This window comes from Salvia splendens, chromosome 2, assembly GCF_004379255.2.
Source record: "Salvia splendens isolate huo1 chromosome 2, SspV2, whole genome shotgun sequence".
NCBI classification, from domain to species: domain Eukaryota; kingdom Viridiplantae; phylum Streptophyta; class Magnoliopsida; order Lamiales; family Lamiaceae; genus Salvia; species Salvia splendens.
The window spans coordinates 27,071,977-27,092,562 of record NC_056033.1 but is presented as its reverse complement, the minus strand read 5'-3'; the positions used below and the strand labels follow the sequence as shown (position 1 = coordinate 27,092,562).

At 37.9% G+C, this 20,586-nt stretch overlaps 1 protein-coding gene across 1 annotated transcript; it reads left to right on the top strand.

Moving 5' to 3' along the window:
- Positions 1–12,816: 12,816 nt before the first annotated feature.
- On the top strand, positions 12,817–13,738 carry LOC121763485 (non-specific lipid-transfer protein 1-like). The gene is made up of 2 exons (XM_042159508.1): positions 12,817–13,228; positions 13,540–13,738. Exons 1-2 carry the CDS (start codon positions 12,885–12,887, stop codon positions 13,547–13,549), a joined length of 354 nt encoding a protein of 117 aa, XP_042015442.1. The 5' UTR covers positions 12,817–12,884; the 3' UTR covers positions 13,550–13,738.
- The last annotated feature ends 6,848 nt before the right edge of the window (positions 13,739–20,586 follow it).

Here is a 20,586-nt window from a genome sequence, read left to right as displayed (position 1 = left end):
TTTTCCTCTATATATATAGTTTGTTTCAGTCAAAATAATTCATTATTAAAAAAAATCGTTATTTCTAATTTGTTCTGATCTAATTAGTCAACATATACAATAAAATTATATAAAGTTTTGTATTCCTTAAAGAATAAAGAAGAGGCCATCTTATTACTTATATGAGGTAAAAAAAGTAGCTATGTTAATACTATTAGTGATCTTGAAAATATTTTTTTATCAAATGAATTTAATTGATCATGGCTCCGAAGATCTTGATTTATATGGAATTTGTATGTTATGATGAGGAATGATACACTACATACCTTATGTGAGCTCCTTATATGAGCACCACTTTCATTTGACGCACGTTTAGCGTTGTTCGTTTTAATTTATATATTTAGTTTCACTCTAATACATTAAAAAATGTTATTACAATTTTTAATTTCAAAAAATTCATAAAAATAAAAGCTCGATTTGCTTGTTTGATCTATAATTTCAAATAAATGAATAAAATAGCAAATCAAGCTTTGATTTTTATTAATTTTGTGAAATTAAAAATTTCAATAACATTTTTTAATGTATTAGAATCAAACTAAGTATATAAATCGAAATAAACAAAGCTAAACGTGCGTCAAACGAAAGTGGTGCTCATGTAAGGAGCAACATAAGGTATGTAGCATATCATTCCTCATGTTATGATTATATTAATTTTATGTTTAATATTATAATCAATATATTATGAACTCAAGTCATCTTATAGAATCGCAATAAATATAAATTAAAATTTTATGATTATGTTAATTATATTAATTTTACGTTTAATATTATAATCAATATATTATGAACTCAAGTCATCTTATTGAATAACAATAAATATAAATTAAAATTTTAATATAGAAAGTGGTGCTCATGTAAGGAGCCACGTAAGGTACGTAGCATATCATTACTCGTGTTATGATTATGTTAATTATATTAATTTTACGTTTAATATTATAATCAATGTATTATGAACTCAAGTCATCTTATAGAATCGCAATAAATATAAATTAAAATTTCAATAAGTATATTATATTCAATTAACAAATACAGTATTCAGTCAAAATATTTTTGACATTGATGTAAATGATGTAAAGTTGCCCTGGTCATAAAGAAAAGAGTGAGGCATTTATGTTTAATTGGATATAGCTGTAAAGTTGTCACAGTTTATGACATGTGCGACACCTAATATGAATATTTTTTCAATACATTTCTTTCAGTATTTTGCTGATATATTTAAGTACTCAGATGAAACGATATCATGATTATTATCTCTTAGTTGAAATAAAATTGGTTGAAAAAAATTATTTCTACTATTAGCAATATTTTTAATTCCTTAAAATCGATGGGATTCAATAAAATTAGTAAATATTTATTATAAATTTTACAAATACATATGAAGCGCCTATATATGTTTATGTATAAGAAGTAGTGATAATTGAACAAATTGATATTTCATAAAATAACATAGTAAATTATAAAATTAATAACAATTTGATTTATATATAAAGTAATTAATTAAATTTCATAATTTATAGTTAGCTATATGTTATCCTTTATTAAATTTTAATATTATTTATAATAAAATACATACATATATATGTATGCTATAGTATTTTGGCATGCCTATGATTCAACCAGTTCGAATAATTGAAACATGAATATATAATTTTATAAATTTGTTTGCTGCTTCGATTTTTAAAATATTGTAATCAACTTTGAAAAATGGCATCTATAGAGATTTATCTGAAATTTTTAATGTGAAAAAATTATATTTCTCCAACATCATTAATTCCACGCGGGAGGGTGGCAAGCATTAGGTAGGTGAATTCATAATCATACAATTAATAGACGCAGCGTGGCATTAATTACCACTTTCTATGCGTAATTAATATGACAGCACCAGCAAAATACAATAATTATTCTCTAACTTAAGGTTAGACAATGGTGTCCCATATTGACTTTCGTCAACAAAACAACTATATATATACATACACAGTTTATAAATGTTTCCAATTTGTTTTAAATTTGCGTTAATTGAATAATTTTTAGCTTGTTTGCCTCAAATAAATTTTATATTTAAATTTATGATTTTAGAATTTAATTTATGGCTTGTAAATACTTATTCATTGAAAAAATCATAATATTTAAATAAACATTCACATATAGTTTATAATTTACAAGTGAATAATTAATAAACTTCCACAAGTGGGAAAAGGCATTTAACATCATCATAACTACTGTTTTGTTTGTTTTTTTAACCGTCGAAAATAAAAAAATTGCATTCAATTTTCATATAAGAGAGATTGTTAATATTTTTAAAATTATAGCTAAATTCGTACATATCAAGATAATTAACAAACTTTCTAGAAAAATTAATAAAGATATCATAAACCTTTTTGAAAATTTACAACAAACGGAACACTATTGACATAATTTTTGCAAAAATTATGGAAAGTTCTAGGTAAAAAAGATAAAATTGTCTAAAGAGGTTGCTTTCGTGTTTTCAGACTTAAATACAAATGGAAAAATATTACGACAGTCGACATGGTAAAATTTGATTTTTGTCGAACTATTATTAAGCATATACTATAGGTCCGCTCGCAGAACTATTGGAACCGGCGAGTGCCATTTCGGCGAAAAAATCGGCTAGCACTGGCCGATCCGCGAGCGCTTGCCGATGCGCTCGCCGGTCCGCTCGCCGCCATTGTAGGCGGCGGACCGGCGAGCGGTCGGCGAGCCAATTTAATTTTTTTTTATTTTCGAAACACTATATATACGCGATTTGCACGTCATTTTCATTCGCACCACTTGTTTTAACGAGTACTCTCTCTATCTTAATTTCTGTACAAGATCAACAACGGGAAATGAGCAACGTTGGTGGTAGTGGCGGGGATGCTGAGGAGTACGAACGTCGAATGAACGAAGCGTTAGAGGCCTATACGAACCGTGAGATTGATCGGCTGATGCAGAGGGCCTTGCAGCCGGCGGTACCTCGACCACGACCAGTTGTCCACCGCCGAACAGTGATTGAACGTGATCACGTAGTTGCACATCAGCGCCTATACGCAGACTACTTTGCACAGGAGCCGCGGTTCAACGACAACCATTTCAGGCGCCGTTTTAGGATGAGCAGAGCCCTGTTTATGCGTATTGTTAACGTCTTGGAGCAGCGATATCTGTATTTCCTCTTCAGGCACGATGCGGCTGACATACCCGACCACACACCTATTCAAAAGTGCACTGCGGCAATCAGGTAGTTGGCCTACGGAGGCGCGGGAGACATGTGGGACGAGTACCTCCACATCGGTGAGACGACTGCCCTTGACTGTATGAAGTATTTCTGCCAGGGCGTGATTGAAATTTTCCGTGATTAGTACCTTCGAAGCCCTACTCACGAAGACTGCCGGAATCTGATGCAGATGCACGGGGAGAAGCATGGGTTCCCGGGTATGTTAGGCAGCATAGATTGTATGCATTGGGAGTGGAAGAACTGTCTCGCTGCCTGGAAGGGGTTCTACACAACCGACTACAAGGGAAAGAATCCCACGATGATCCTGGAGGCCGTTGCTGACTACCGGCTATGGATTTGGCATGCGTATTTTGGGATAGTCGGGTCGAACAACGACCTCAACGTCTTCAACTCGTCGTCCCTTTTCAACGAGCAGTGCCAGGGCGTCGGTCCGGCCATCAGTTTTGTCGCCAACGGGACCCAGCATGACATTAGCTACTACTTGGCGGATGAGATATACCCTAGGTGGCCCGTCTTTTTTGAAGACGATCAGATGCGCATCGGATGAGAGGAAGGCCTACTTTGTGGAACGCCAGGAGTCGGCGCGCAAGGACGTGGAGCGCGCATTTGGTGTGCTCCAGTCTCGATGTGTGGCAATTAGGGGTCCAACGCGTTTGTAGCATATCGACTGCATTGCTGATATAATGTACGCCTGTATTATCATGCACAACATGATTGTCGAAGATGAAGGTGTACGACTGACTAGTTAGGCCAACGACGATAATAAAGTCGGTCCAAGCCACGGCATAGCCGCCCCCAACGTACGAAATGGGGTCCCACACGATGAAGCCGGCCTCCTCCAAGCACATGCCGACATGCGCCAAGTGGATGCTCATATTCGACTCCAAAAGGATTTAATTGAAGAGTTGTGGGCGCGGAGGATTGCACGGCGTTAGTTTTTTTTTAATTATTTAATTTTTTAATGTACCTTCTTTTTAAAAATTAATGTAATTTTTTTAATTAATGTACTTTTTAATTTTAATAATATAATTGAATTTTTCCGTATTTGTGTTGTAAATTTAATTCCGTATTTTTTGTGATTGTCAATTATTTGTTTTATATAATTAGGGGTGATGTGGCTAGGCTATTGATGGGCTATTTGCTTGTCCTGATGATGTGGCAGAAGGATTTTTAGTGCTGATGATCTGGCAGAAGGAGTTTGTGGCTGGGCTATGGCTGGGCGAAAGCCATTGTGGATGCCCTAAGTGAGATAGATGAATCCAGGGGCGGACACAGAAATAATCATCGATAGGGGCTGAGATTTTTAAATTTTATTTTAATGTATATTTTTGAGTATTGTAGGGGCTTTTACACTATAACTTACACTAAACTTGACTAAACTCCAAAAAATTTTAATAGAAAAAAGTTTATAAAAATATTTCATTGAGGGCTTAAGCCCCTCCCCCTTACACTTTGGGTGTGCCCATGGATGAATCATTAATACTCATTTCTTATATAGTCTCTCCGTCTATCAAATTATTGTCTACATTTAATTTGACATGAGTCTAGTCTTAAGAAATGTGAAAAAACAGAGTTGAAAAAGTTAATGAAATATAAATATGAGTATAATGAGTTAAATAAAAAATAGAGTCCACTTACTAAAAATGAAAAAAAAACTAGGTGGACATATTTTGTAGATGGACCAAATTGATAAATATGGACAACATTCGGTAGATGGAGGGAGTACTATAGTATTTTTAGTACTACATTTTAGCTTATATCATATGGCAAGCAAAGTGTATCATGGTAATTATTGCATGGGATTGATAGTCATATGTCTATCAGTCCATGTAGATAAGGAGATACTCTATCCGCAAAATGTTGTCCACATTTAATTCGGTATGGGTATTAAAAAATGTGAAGAACAAGTTAGTGGAATGCAGGTTCCATATTTATAAATTAATTTTAATATAAAACGTGTGTAATAATGAGTTAGTGAAAAGTGAGTTTCATTTACCAAAAATAAAAGAAAATATCAAGTTGATAATATTTTGCGGACTGATCGAATTGACAAATATAAGGGAGGAAGCACTCCCTCTGTCTGCCATTAGGAGTCCCATTTTTTGGCGGCACGGGTTTTAAGAAATGTTAAGAAAAATGGGTGGAAAAAAGTTAGTCGAATAAAGGTCTCACTTGTGGATATCAGTTTTAAATGAAATATGAGTGGAATGAGTTAGTGGAAGGTGTGACCCCATTACCATTTATAGTAAAAGTGAACCGACCTCCTATTTGCGGACGGACTAAAATAGAAAAATGGGACTCCTATTTGCGGACGAAGGGATTAATATTATTAATACCAAACCTACATTCAACTGTTCCCTAGGTTATTGCATAAGATATACTCCATCCGTCCGTTATTAGGAGTCCCATTTGAGTTAGGCACGAGTTTTAAGAAATGTAAAGGAAAGTGGGTGAGAAAAGATAGTGGAATATGAGGCTCATTTTTATATATTAGTTTTATAATAGAATGTAAGTGAAATGAGTTAGTGGAATTTATAGTAAAAGTGAACTGTGACTCCTAATGGCGGACAAAGGGAGTATGTAGACTAATGTAAAGCTGTAGCCCACCTCATGCATTGAGTACAAGAATAATTCAAGTAAAAAATTCGAATAGAACAATGACTTAATAATTTAAATAACATTTGAATCGATTACTTTAAATGTTAGAATCCATCAGAATGAGCTCTCTATCGACAAGAAGACCGAGAAAATCATAACAACTATAAACATGTACGAAGGAAATTATAATAAAACAAATATATGAAGGGATTGATATCGTTACTTACTCGATTTTTGTGTAATTTCCTCTTCACGATTTTTGCTAACCCCACTTGAATAACTCCTAATGTATTGTTTGTTGCTTGTGTAGGTGCACTCCTATGATTAAAAACTCTAATTTTTTTTTTAATTAGCAACTTAGACCACTAGAGAGTGAAAGGAGGTTATCTTGGGATACTAGAGGATGAGGTGAACGGGAGTCGGAGAATCAAAATAGGAGGGTCAAAACTATGAGCACTATGGGAGGACATAGCCGAGAGAGGCATGGTAGAGATGGTTATGAATTAAGGGGTCATGATGCATGATGGACTTGATAGAGTGTTGAGAAAAGGGGAAGTATCAATAAGCATTAAAGAAGAATAGAGTTCCAAGAAGCATTGAAGATGTGCATGCATTGTTCCAATAGTAGTGTAGTTCCATGAATATACATTTATTGTAGGATCTCAAAAGTCACCAACATCCCTATAAATATATGGGTGTTGAGTACCATTTCATCATTCAATCAAAATACAATAATCTTCTCCCATTGCTTTCTTCTCTAAATATGTTGTCTATACCATTTAACATGGTATCAGAGCGGGTTTGGACTCAGATAAGGTATCATCATCGTCCTTGATACCTTTCTCGGCCCCTTCCCGTTTTTTTGTTTTTCCTTTTTCCGCTGTACCTATAACCATAAGCCAAAATGTCAAATGACAACTATATAGTAACCGAAACCTCAGATTCATCTATGGCAGATGAATTTGCCCGGCAATTTGCCAACTTTATGCGCAATAGTTTTGCGATGAACCAACCAAATCCACCAGAAACAGCTGCCATGCCATTCAGAATTGACACGCAGCCCCTCCACATTGGTGGGAATAAGTTGAATGGAGAAAATTACGCCCTTTGGTCCGTATTGATGAAGACGACAATAAGCGGTCGGGGAATGGTATCTCACGTCACCGGAGTGCCTCATTCCCCACCGCGAACCGATCCAGCCTTCATACAATGGGAACAAGCCGATCACTGTGTGATCACTTGGTTAGTACAAAACATTGAGCCTCGACTGGTCAGTCGAGTTTCACAACATCCGACGGCAAAGCATATATGGGATGCGTTGGCCGTCACATATGGGAGCGGAAGAGATAAAATCCAGGTGTATGATCTTCAGTTCAAAGCAACCACACTGAGACAAGGAAGCAGTTCATTAGAAGAAATATGGAGCCGGTTGGGAGAGATCTGGATTTCAATCGACCAAAAACAGACGAACCCAATGAAATGTCCAGAGGATATGGAGATTCATAACAAATTCATACAAGATCAGAGAGTATGTCAGTTTCTCTATGCAATTGATAGCAAATATGAAACAACTAAGAGGGAGATACTGAAAATGGACCCGCTTCCCTCCGTCGACTATGCGTACAACCTGATTCAGCAGGAGGAGACACGACTCCGAGTGTTACAACAGGCAAACACCGGCGGAGCAGCTGCCATGGATGGAATTGGAACTGGCCTCGCCATCCGAGGGTGGCAGAACCCTACCGGCGGCTCTCGGGGTGGCGGTCGCGGCAGCAACGGTGGTGGTCGCGGCAGCAACAGTGGTGGTCGCGGCAGTGGCAATGATAGAAATCGGCGAAGTGATGAAGAAGACAAGTCAAAATTGGTGTGTTCCTACTGCAAACGGAAAAGACACACAAAAGATTCATGCTTTGAACTAGTTGGATATCCAGATTGGTGGGAAGAGAAGCACGGCAAGCCGCCGCAACCGCAAACACCCTGGAACCGTGGCGGGCACGCCGCCGCAGCAGTTGGAGGCGACGGAGGCAACGCCGTGCAGGGGGTCGTGCAAACCGCCGGTGCTGTCCAGCCAGGAGGAAGGACCAGAAATGAAGCTGCTCAGCCGGCGAACACAACCGGGGCAGCAAACTTCGTTGCCAGCGGAAGTGGGAGTGTAATTCACGATTGGAGTGAAGAATTGATGAGGGGAGAGGCGGCGCCTGATTCAGGTAGATTAGGGTTAGGGGGCTCTTTTATTGGAAGCCCCCAAATCTTTGGGAAATTGCAGGTTTTACCCCACCAAAATTCTCAGTCACAATTAGCCCCCAAATCTCCTGAAAATTCCATAATTTCCCAAACCACTTGCCAAAATCGATTTCAGCCTCTCGAGAAGCTTGGAGTTGTGTGTGCAGTATCTAATGGCCATGAGAAAAATGATAAATGGATTTTTGACTGTGGGGCAACCGATACCATAACATATGATGCCTCAGACCTTACCAACCTTCAGAAACCTCTAAAATCTCATATCCAAACTGCCAATGGGGAATTTACGGTGGTTGAGGGGGCTGGAACCGTTAACATTTCCCCAACTTTGCAGTTATCAAATTGTCTATATATTCCTTCGATGTCTCATAAGTTATTATCCATTAGTCATGTCACAAAGGAATTGAATTGTACGTTACTAATGCAGCCATAATTTTGTCTGTTGCAGGATATCCGAACCGGAGAGATAATTGGACGTGGCACTGAACGTGATGGGCTTTACTATGTGGATGAGATAGCTCAAAAAGGGACTGCCATGTTAACTCACGGATCAGCTGACCGGAAAGCTTGGCTTTGGCATCGGTGCTTGGGTCATCCATCTATCGGTTACTTAAAATTATTATTTCCTAGTATTATTCCTAAGCATGACATGTACTGTGAAACTTGTCTTTTATCCAAAAGTCATCGGAACTCTTACCCATTAAGTAATACTCGTGTTGAAACCCCATTTGCCTTAGTACACTCTGATGTTTGGGGGCCCGCACTAGTTATTGGGGGGCAAGGTTTTCGATATTTCTTAGTTTTTGTGGATGATTGCACTCGCATGACCTGGATATATTTCATGAAACAAAAATCTGAAGTTTTGTCACACTTTACCCATTTCTATAACCTTATCCAAACTCAGTTTCACAAAACCATTCAGGTCCTTCGGTCAGATAATGGGGGGGAGTTCGTTAATTCTACCATGAAACAACTCTTCCAAAACAAAGGTCTTATACACCAAACCACATGTGCTCATACTCCCGAACAAAACGGTGTGGCTGAAAGGAAAAATCGATCTCTCCTCGAAATGACTCGTTCTATGCTTATAGAGTCAAAAGCCCCGAAACACTTCTGGCCAGAAGCCATTGCCACCTCAGCCTATCTCTTAAACCGATTGCCCACAAGTATTCTCAAACACAAAACTCCTCTACAAGTCTTGTCCACCTTCACAAAAATTCCTCCGCCCTTGACTCTTGAACCTCGTGTCTTCGGATGCTCCGTTTTTGTCCACATTCCTAAACATGAAAGAACTAAACTATCCCCTTGCGCTATCAAATGCGTTTTTGTAGGATATGGGGTAAATCAAAAGGGGTATAGGTGTTTCGATCCAAAGTCCAACCGGATGTTTGTTACAATGAACTGCAACTTTCTTGAAACTGAGTACTTCTTTACCCATCTTAGCGGTCAGGGGGAGAGTAATGTTAGGGATAACAATGATACGGACCCGCTAAGTTGGATCTCAATGCCACTGCCAACGCCAAGCAATCCTGATGCGGATCTATCAGAGAAAACAGTAAGCAATTCCGCTGAGCAAGTCTCTGATGTGGTAGAGTCCATCGTAGAAAGTGGCATCGCCTCAAATATTTCTCCGTTAAGGTTATCCAATGTAAGTAATCCTGTGGATACAGATAATTGTTTGGCTAACACTGTAAGTGCAGAAGAAAATTCAATTGAGGCCGAAGAAAGGGAAATTGAGGAAGTCGAGGTCGAAGGAGTTGACCCTGACACTGGGAGGTACATACTTCCACCAAGGTTAAACAGAGGAGTTCCACCCAAAAGGTATACGCCAGAGAGGATTGACAAGAAAAAGCGGTACTCTGTTGTGAACCTAGCCAAAGGCCATTTATCAGAGATGGCTCGGGCTTTCGAGAATGCACTATATGAGGAAGAAGAAATACCACAGACATGGGAAGAAGCTATGAAATTCAAGCATTGGAGGGAAGCAATGAAGAAAGAGATTGATGCACTGATTCGAAACCACACATGGGAGAAATGTGCTCTACCAGAAGGGAAACGACCAGTGGGTTGTCGATGGGTCTTCACTATCAAAAGAAGACCTGATGGCTCGATAGAAAGGTACAAGGCACGACTTGTCGCAAAAGGCTATACTCAGACATATGGAGTTGACTATTCTGAGACCTTCTCTCCAGTAGCTAAGATGAACACAATTCGGGTGTTGTTATCCATTGCTGCTAATAGGGACTGGCCATTACACCAGTTTGATGTGACGAATGCCTTCCTACATGGAGAGTTGAAGAAGGAAGAAGAAGTTTACATGGAGGCACCCCCAGGTTTTGCAACAGATTTTAAAGCAGGTGAAGGGTGCCGATTGAGGAAGACCTTGTATGGATTGAAGCAATCTCCAAGAGTATGGTTTGGGAAGTTTGCTGGGGCAATGATTAGCTATGGATATACACAGAGCAATTCAGACCATACGCTATTTTTTAAGAAGCAGGGTGACAAGATCACATGTTTAATCATATATGTTGATGACATGATTATTACAGGTGACGACCTAGAAGAGATTGAGGAATTAAAGAAAAATCTTTTTCAGGAATTTGAGATGAAGGACTTGGGGAATCTCAAGTACTTTCTTGGGATTGAAGTGCTAAGGTCAACCAAAGGAATTTTTCTGCGACAAAGGAAGTATATCTTGGACATCCTAGCAGAGACTGGCCTACTGGAATGTAAACCAGCAGACACTCCTCTGGCGGTTAATCACGGATTACAAATCAGAGAAGGAGCCAAGTTGGCTGACCGTAGTCGATATCAGCGACTAGTCGGAAAACTCATATATCTCTCGCACACTAGGCCAGATATTGCCTATGCAGTTGGGGTCATAAGTCAGTTCATGCATAAGCCGCAGACAGATCACATGGAGGCAGCACTTAGGATTTGTCGGTATTTGAAGGGAACTCCAGGGCATGGAGTGTTGTTCGCTAAAAATGGGCATCTTGAGATTCATGGTTATACAGATGCTGACTGGGCAGGGAACCCAAACGATAGGAAGTCTACAGCAGGCTACTTTACCTTTGTTGGAGGTAATTTGGTAACATGGAGAAGTAAGAAGCAGAAGGTGGTGGCTCTTTCGAGTGCCGAAGCAGAATTTCGTGGGATTAAAAGTGGGTTGACCGAGATTTTATGGTTAAGGAGATTGATGAAAGAGATTAATCTCCCTCCAAGCAAGTGCCAGTTGTATTGTGATAACAAAGCCGCTATAAGCATCTCACAAAATCCAGTACAACATGATCGAACGAAGCATGTGGAGGTTGACAGACACTTCATCAAAGAAAACATTGAGAATGGGATTGTCGAACTCCCTTTTGTTCGCTCTGAGGATCAACTTGCCGACATCCTAACTAAAGCAGTCAACTCAAGGAGCTTTGAAGATGTGCTTTCCAAATTGAGTTTTGGAGATCCCACCACTCAATTTGAGGGGGAGTGTTGAGAAAAGGGGAAGTATCAATAAGCATTAAAGAAGAATAGAGTTCCAAGAAGCATTGAAGATGTGCATGCATTGTTCCAATAGTAGTGTAGTTCCATGAATATACATTTATTGTAGGATCTCAAAAGTCACCAACATCCCTATAAATATATGGGTGTTGAGTACCATTTCATCATTCAATCAAAATACAATAATCTTCTCCCATTGCTTTCTTCTCTAAATATGTTGTCTATACCATTTAACAGGGAATAGTGGGGAATGAGTCTCAAGGCTTCTAGAAAAGCCCCTCATAGAAGGAATGGAGATTAGTGGTTATTTACCTCTCTGTTATTTATGTAAGTAGTATCATGTTTTAATCGTATAATATTATGTTTTGGTAGTTCTCATGTCGTGTCAAACTATATTGTATGATAAGTTACTACTATTATTAGCAGAGGGTTGATATTTTTTTGGATGACACGATAATTCGCACGAATCTGTTAAGTTGCAACCCGATGATTTCGGGTTGGGATGGGTTTGACCTTATTGATTTGGGTCGATAATGATTGACTCGATAACTACCTAATATGTATGATTTGATAACCCAAATAAAAATTTAGATGAATACTCTCTCCGTCCGTAAAATGTTGTCCATGTTTGACCGGACACGGGTTTTAAGAAATGTGAAGAAAGGTGAATGGAAAAAGTTAGTGGATTGTAGGTCCACAGTTATATATTGATTTTATAATAGAATGTGAGTGTACTGAGTTACTGGAAAGTGTGGATCATTTACCAAAAATTAAAAAGAAAAACAAAGTGGACAAAATTTTGCAGACGGACTAAAATGAAAAAACTGGACAATATTTCACGGACGGAAGGAGTATATGTTGACCGCCAAAAACATGATATTAATGTGTTTAGTCAGGTAAGACAATCCATGTCAACAACAATATTAATGCGTCTAAAATCACCATCAACTATAAAAATCTAATGATCCTATTTCTATTTATTTCCCCCCCTTCACTTGATATAAACAAATGAAAATAGTGTTGCCATTATTAACATGCACAGGACTTTACAATTCAAAAAAAAAGTGAACGGATCTTTCTTAATATAGTGAGTGATCAGCTAATATCATTAATAAACACATTGATGAAATCCAACTACTTACCAACAACTACAAATCTATCTAAACTCATAAATGTAGCACTTCTTCCTATTTCCACCAAAAATCCCCTATTTAAACACCGCTAAACCTCAGATATTTTGCAACAAACATTAGCAACAAAAAAAGTTAGAAAATATTCAATGGAGAAAGCTATTATAATGTTAATCATGGCAGTGGTGGCGGCGGCAGCGGCGGCGCAGGGCGAGGCGGCGGTGTCGTGCTCGACGGTGATGACGGACCTCTCCCCGTGCATCAACTACGTGATGTACGGGGGAGCGCAGGTGCCGCCGGTGAACTGCTGCCAGGGGATAAGGTCGCTCTACAACCAGGCCACCTCCACCCCGGACCGCCAGACCGTCTGCTCGTGCCTCAAGTCCGTCGCCAACTCCGCCACGCCGGCCATCATCACCAACGCCGCCGCTCTCCCCTCCAAATGCGGCGTCAACATTCCCTACAAGATCAGCCCCTCCACTGACTGCTCCACGTAAGCACCTCACCTCCTGTTTAAAAACGAAACATTTTCTAAAATGACAACATTATCTCATAGTACTTTTTTACTTTCTCTTTATTAACTCATAAAGTAACGCTACATAATAAAATATCTTATTGAAAACAAAATGTTTTATATTTATTGGAACCGTTTACTTTCTCTTCGTTTACTCACAAAGTAACACTGCATGAAATATCTTACTGAAAACTAAATGTTTCGTATTTATTGGAATCGGAAGAGTATTTCCTAGTAACTTATTTTAATCTCACTATTTTACACGTTTTTCTGAAAAATTGTTTTTGCAGAGTTCGCTAGGATGGTGGAGAGTGATTGGGGCTTTTCCTCAAATGACGGAGCAGAAGACCGTACAACGAAGGAGTATTAATAGTACTAGAATAATTAAGGTTATCAATTAGGGTTTTTGTCTTCTGTCTAAGTATTTAATGTACTTGTTGTTGTCTTAATATTGAAATCAGCTTGCTTTGTGTGCTTTTATCTGTTTAATCTTTTCTTCCAGTACATGGAAATAATTTACACTAAAAAATTTGTGTAGTAAGTATTATAATTAATAAATTAAATGATTAGTAAACTAGTAGTAATAAAATTGCTAATACGGAGTATTTATGATATATCAAATAAATATATTCATATACTCCCTCGTCCCCAAAAATAGTTCATTTTTATTATATTTGAAATACCTTTTTGTAAATTATAAGATATAAAATATAAATATGTAGCAATTAAGTAATAAATCCCATAAAAATAATTCTAATCTACAAAAGAATAACGTAAAAAATACCACATCTGTTCTATTAAAATAGAGACTTTTTCGATTTTGCTCTGTCCAACAAAAAATAGTCCATTTCTATTTTTGGTTACTTTTTTTTCTCTAATACGAAGGGCCTCATTCTTCATTAACAATACTTCAATTACTTTTTTGTATATCACTTTTACTTTATCAATTATGCATTAAAACCTATGCTATCCCAAATATCTTTATGGGATGAAGGGAATAGTAATTAGGGGTTGATTTCTCAAGTAGACGATTTGGTTGGAAAACCCCTAAGAAGAGACTGTAAATTGGTAAAAACGGAGATAAGCTAACGATGAAAAATAAAACAAAATAAAAGCAATGAAAAAATTTAGACATACAATAGAGATAAGCTACTACTAACATGATTCTAAATTATTTAATCCAATTGTACTGATTCATTTGTAATCAATTAAAGATTCTGTTGGTTTTATGTTTTCCGGCAGCTAATCACTAGTAAGGGAATTGTACAACTAGAATAAGGGGATCATATCCTAGCCTTTACTCGCAAAATTTTTAAAAAATCAGTGTTGAATTAACAATATAATATTTTTAAAAAAATTAAAAAATATATTATACTTTAGGTAATGATATATTCTATTGCGAAAAAAGAGTATTTGATTCCTAAGTGTATACATATTTCGAAGGCAAACATCCTTACAAGTTATAGATAGGTCATGCTTTGAACTTGTACTTTAAAATAGATCGAGACAAAACATCATTACAAACTAAAACTAACAATTGCTATAATGCTAGCCACAAATCAATGTAACTAAGGATACTAATTTTTTATTCATTATGTCCGATTTTTTGAATTACATAAACCTGAAAACCAAATTTATCAACTAAGGAATCAACAGTACACATAATAACATTTCACGTTAATTGTATTTATATAAGTGATTCGTTCATGAAAAATATGAAATAGTTCTGTTTCGAGTTCATCTTCATGAACTAGTTCTGTTTTGAGTTCATTCCTAAAAATGATGAACTTTATAATTTTGTTAATTCAACATCACTGCTAATAATATAGACCTAACTCTATACTAACACTACTTTCACTATTCTTTTTCTATCTCTATCTTACTTTACTAATTATAGATTAAATTCGTGTCTAACTATATATATATATATATATATATATATAGGGAGCGTTATTCTCCTATTCATCCCTTAGATCCTTTATTCTTCTTAATATGAGCCGTTAGATCTCATTCATCAACGGTCCAGATGATCTGCATTATTACACTATAACGGTGCATTATTAGTCGGTGTGCATTATTCAACTGAAAATCTGCATTATTAAATGACACGTGGCACCAATTTAATCGTCGGATGACAAAATCGTGGGGCTAAGATTAAAAAGAACAAAGAACAAAAGATACAAAAAGGAAATGAATACATCCCTATATATATATATATATATAGGGTTTTGATCCATGCAAAAGCATTCTTAATACAAAAATGCAGAACCAAGCATACAAAAGTCATTTTTAGGTCATTGTAAGCTTATTTTTACGTCATTATAGTAAGGATGACATGAAATGATCTTAACATGACCTCAAATCCAAAGTTTATAATATGACCTAAAACTGCTTTACAATGACCCTCCGTGTTTTTGTTTAATTATTGACCATTGGATTGTCAAATCTCATGGTCAGGATTTGGTCTGGATTTTGTATTGAGATCAAGTTTTGTATTGATCATTTTCCTATATATATATATATAGGGTAGTGTTAAACTCCTTTTCTCCCCTTAGATTTAAGTTCCTTATCAATTTGTAGCGTTGGATCTGGAGGATGGACGATCCAGATGACACGCATAGATAATGATCCCGTAGTTCATTATTTGGTGGTTTTCGTGCATCATGGGGGTGAAGTAGTAAATTTGTACACTAAAAAACCTCTGAAAACGGCAATTGCGAAATTTTAGCGGGATATACCCACGCCCTTCCATCTAGTCTACACATCATTCATCACCAACCCTATTAACTCACAATCTCTATACCGATTCGTCTCCCCAATTTCCAAACCCTTTCAAAACCCTAGCCGCCCCTTCGCAAGGTTGCTCCGATTACTCGGAACTGCAGTCGGTGTCTGATTTAGGGTCCAACAACCGTTCCGGTTTTGCACAAGATTCGTCAGAGGTAAAGAGGATTTAGGTTTTGTCGAATGTTATTTTAATGGTTTACTGAATGAGTTTCATCAAGCCTTTTCCCCAATTTTCGCACGTAACACATCACCCACACCACGACTCACCCGATTACCATCACCTGCGCAAATTTGTTGATGAAATTTTATAGGGTTTTATTTGTTTGGTGTCTTGTGCAGTTTTCAAAATGTCTAAAAGAGGACGTCCGCCAAATTCGCAACAATCGCAAAAAGAGGGTGAGCTCCTGTTTTCATTTGCATTTTGAATACCTGGACTGTTGTTCTGCTTCTGTGTTTGATATATTTGATTTTTTATGCCCACATGTTTTAATCGAGTTTGTACGTTATTTTCCTAATTGTGTGCATTAATTTTACTTATGTAGCCATTATCTGTCTGCTGCTGGACATTATTGTATATAATAATGCCATGTTAGTGTGTTCATTACTCTAATGGATCTGCACATCATATCAGTATTTATATGCATCAAAATATCCTATATCATGCATCATATAACTGGTGTTTTAATTGTCGAAGAGTAAATGGAATATGTGTATGTGCATTACTTGTTATAATATATGCATTATATGCCTATTTAAATACATTATATTCAAAGGTAAACCCTTCAATAAACTGCCGTTGGTCATTGTTAAATTAACGAATGCAAAAGTTGTTTGCTCATTAATTAAATGAGTATGTACATTAATTTGTCTATTTCTATTGATTATATATCATGTATCATGCACCATGTCAATCTTATTTTATATTGTCAAGGAGTAGATCGAATAATTGTTTGTTCATTACTTGATATAATCTCTTCATTATTTGCCGATGTGACTATATTATTTGTCTATGTGCATGCATTATGGTCATTTCTGTTTTATAATGTCAAACAACACATGAAATATTTGTTTGTTCATTACATCATATAATCTCTGCATTACGTGCATATTTGATTGCATTATTTGCCTATATGCATGAATTATGTTTACTTTTGTTTTATATAGGATAATGTGTATGTGCATTAATTGTTATAAACTTTGTATTATAACTATATATTATTGCAGTATTTACCTATATGAATACATTATGACTGTTGTTGGACATTGGTAAAGTTTTTATTGTAATTTTGATGTTCATTAGTTGCAATTATCTGTACAATATATATCTATTTGGTATTCCTTATATTGACTGTTGTTGTACATGTGTCAAAGAGTGAATGGAATATTTGTATGTTTATTACTTGACCGGATCTGTACATTATTTAGTTATTGATAAGGCTAATTTCATGCATAGGTCTAGGGGATAAATTCATATAATTACGGGGTCTAACACACGTTTTAAGCCAGGTGTGTAGAAGAATTTCGCCAGGTTCAAGAAAGAGAGAGGACAATCACATGGTCCGAGGAAACTGGCGAATGAGTGAGATTATGTTCGCACCTATATAAAGAAGGAAGCATGCATTCTGGAGGGATCTTCTGGGTGGAGGCCTCATTAACAGTCTGTGGCTCGTAGCTCACTTTTTTCTTTTAAACACTGGGGTTCTTTAGAGGGAAATTCTGGGGGTTTGCATTTTGGGTTCACTTTTCACTTTCTCGCATTTCAGTTGGGTTGTAATACCGTCCTGTCGAGGGCGAAGAAACAAGTTCCATTTAATTTTCTCGCATTTTTTGGATTTCATCGAGCTTCGCTGTTCGGAGCTCGGCCCTCTGTTTTTTTTACCGAATATTTCTGTGTTTAATTTAACTTTAATTTTCTGTCATGTCGTTGATGTTGATTTCTTATTTTCTTTTTGTGATTATCTGGAGTTTGAGTTAGTTTACTTGTGTTGGATGCGTTTCGCAATTGTTCACTGAATCTGTGCAGAGTAATGGCTGGATCGGGTTGATCAGAGTTTGTTGTTGGTTGAATCGGAGGTTTGAATTTGGCGTTGTAGCTGAGTTGAATGGAATCGTTTGAATTCGGTGTTGATCGGTTAAAAAAATGCATGTCGCTGTTAGTTAGAGTTTCAGTTTGTTATTTGCAGCCTTTCTGCCGTACTTGCTAATTCTGGAATTATGGTCCCCACTGTTATATGCTTCCTGTCGGGTTCTATTAGGTAGCCGTTTACACGGTCTAGGAAGGGAATTTAATATCCCGTAGTGTTGATGATGTTTGATCTCAGCATGTTTACAGTTTCCTAGGTCTAGTGTTTACATTTCTTGCCTAGGTCTAGTAGTAGTTATACCTCAACCTAGTTTGCGTGGCAGCATCCGCCTTTGTCAAGAGTCTCTAAACGCTTTCTTACGTGTCCATCTTCGTGGGATCGACCCCTGCTTCTCTATACTAATCTATAGTATTCGGGTTGAGGGATATTTGAAGGGGAGTTTTGTGTGTACAACGACAGAGTATTCCGTGTTCCATTGAGTTCCTAGACCAAGTGATCTAGTGGATTCATAGGACTTGGTATCTCGACCTAGCATAGCACATCGCATTTTCACAACACGAACACACATCTTTCACTCTCTCCCTTCAAATGGCGCCGCTGCCGGGGATGGATGGCGTAATTTGTGATTGTGTTTAGAGGATTTTGGCGTACATAGTTCTTAATTTTTCTTTTTCTTTTATTTCTAGTTTATGAGCAGGGGCTCACGGCTTGGATACTGTGGTAACTCATCTGAGTGGAGGAACGATCAGTTTATTGGGCAAGTCAAGAACACAACATCTACGGTCACCACCAGATCGGGATTATCTACGGGAGATCCATTTCCGTTTGATTCGGAAAGTGAAGAGGATTGGAACTCGTCAGGAAGGGAGGATCCTAAATCATCTTCGGAAACAAGTACAAAGGAGGAAGAAACAGGGGACATGGCGAACATAATCGATCTAGATCCAGAGATCGGCTCGCTTACTGCTCATCTAGATGGAGAGCCAGATCAAGCTATAGTGTTGAATCCGCGACAGAGGTCCATTGAGATAAAGACAAACGTGCTCGGCATCCTACCCACATTCTCTGGGCGAAGGAATGAGTGTCCGTATGAGTTTTTGAATGAATTCAGTAATTTGTGTGGCATACAGAAAAGGCCGAATGAGACGACTGAGGAGGATTATCCCCTGCATGCGATTCCGTTTGCCTTGAAGGGGGAAGCCAACACATGGTTATTGAGGTTGCCCACAGATTCTATCCGCACATGGAGGGACTTCAAGTTGGAATTCTTAGATTTTTTCTTCCCGTCCAACAAGACGAATGCGCTGAAAAAGGAAATATTAGAGTGTAAGCAGGATTACGACGAATCTTTGAGTCAGTATTGGTCGAGATTCAAGGGGTTGTTGGATGCATGCCGAATCACCTAATGATAGAGGCAGAGACATACTCTCTGTTTTACGAAGGGGCGACCCCTGAGTCTAAGGACTTAATGAATTCCTCGAGTGGGGGGAATTTCACTAGGAAAAAAGGAAGTGAAGCAAGAGAGATTCTGGGGAAGTTGATAGACGCTAAGAAGGCATATGATAACCCAAGAAATGCAGTAAGGAGAGGATCGGTAAAAGCTATGAGAGAGCAAGAAGATGAGAAAGTAGAAGCAAGGATCGACAGACTCGAGAAAGCTCTTTTAAACGCTATTGAAAAGTCAAATCCACTAGCTTCACAAGGAAAGGAGAAATCTCCTGGTCCAGGAGATAATCAAGTTCAACAATATTACGGGACCCATGAAGGAGATTATCAGGCCCAAGTCAATGCAATGGGATGTTGGAATCCCGATGGGAGCTGGAACCCATGGAGACAGAGAGATGCACCCTGGAGGAACCATCCCAATTTCAGATGGACTGACAACGAACAGAACCAGCTAGCACCATAACAGAATTTGCAGTTTGTACCTCAGCCCGAGAGACAAGGTAACTGGTTAGGAAGAAACTAAGAAGGGCAGGGCAACTGGATCAATCGGAACCAAGGAGACCACTCTAGCTGGGGAAACAGAAACCAGAATAATCAAGGGAACCCCTATGTACCACCGCACCAGAGGAATTTTCAAAACAATTACCAAGGTCAAGGAAACGCTCGTCAGAATCAAGTGAGTGGACCGACTCTGAGTATAGGGCCAGGGCCCAGTCAGCCCCCGAAGCCACCAAAGAGTATCGACAATATGGTACATGACCTCGTCAGTTCCCAGCAGCATATGCAGAACAACTTGCAATCGAACAATGACGTAGTGCACAAGCTTCAAGACGCTCAATAGGAGCAAAAAGCAGCAATGGATATGCTGGCAAAGCAATTGTCACAGATAGCCACTTCCTTGAGCGAGATGAGGGGAAATGAAGGCAAGATTCCCGCCTCAGTAAGGCCACCTGATAGAGCTAATATAAGTCAAATTACCCTGAGATCCGGGAAAGGATATGAAGGGCCGGTGGTAAGAAG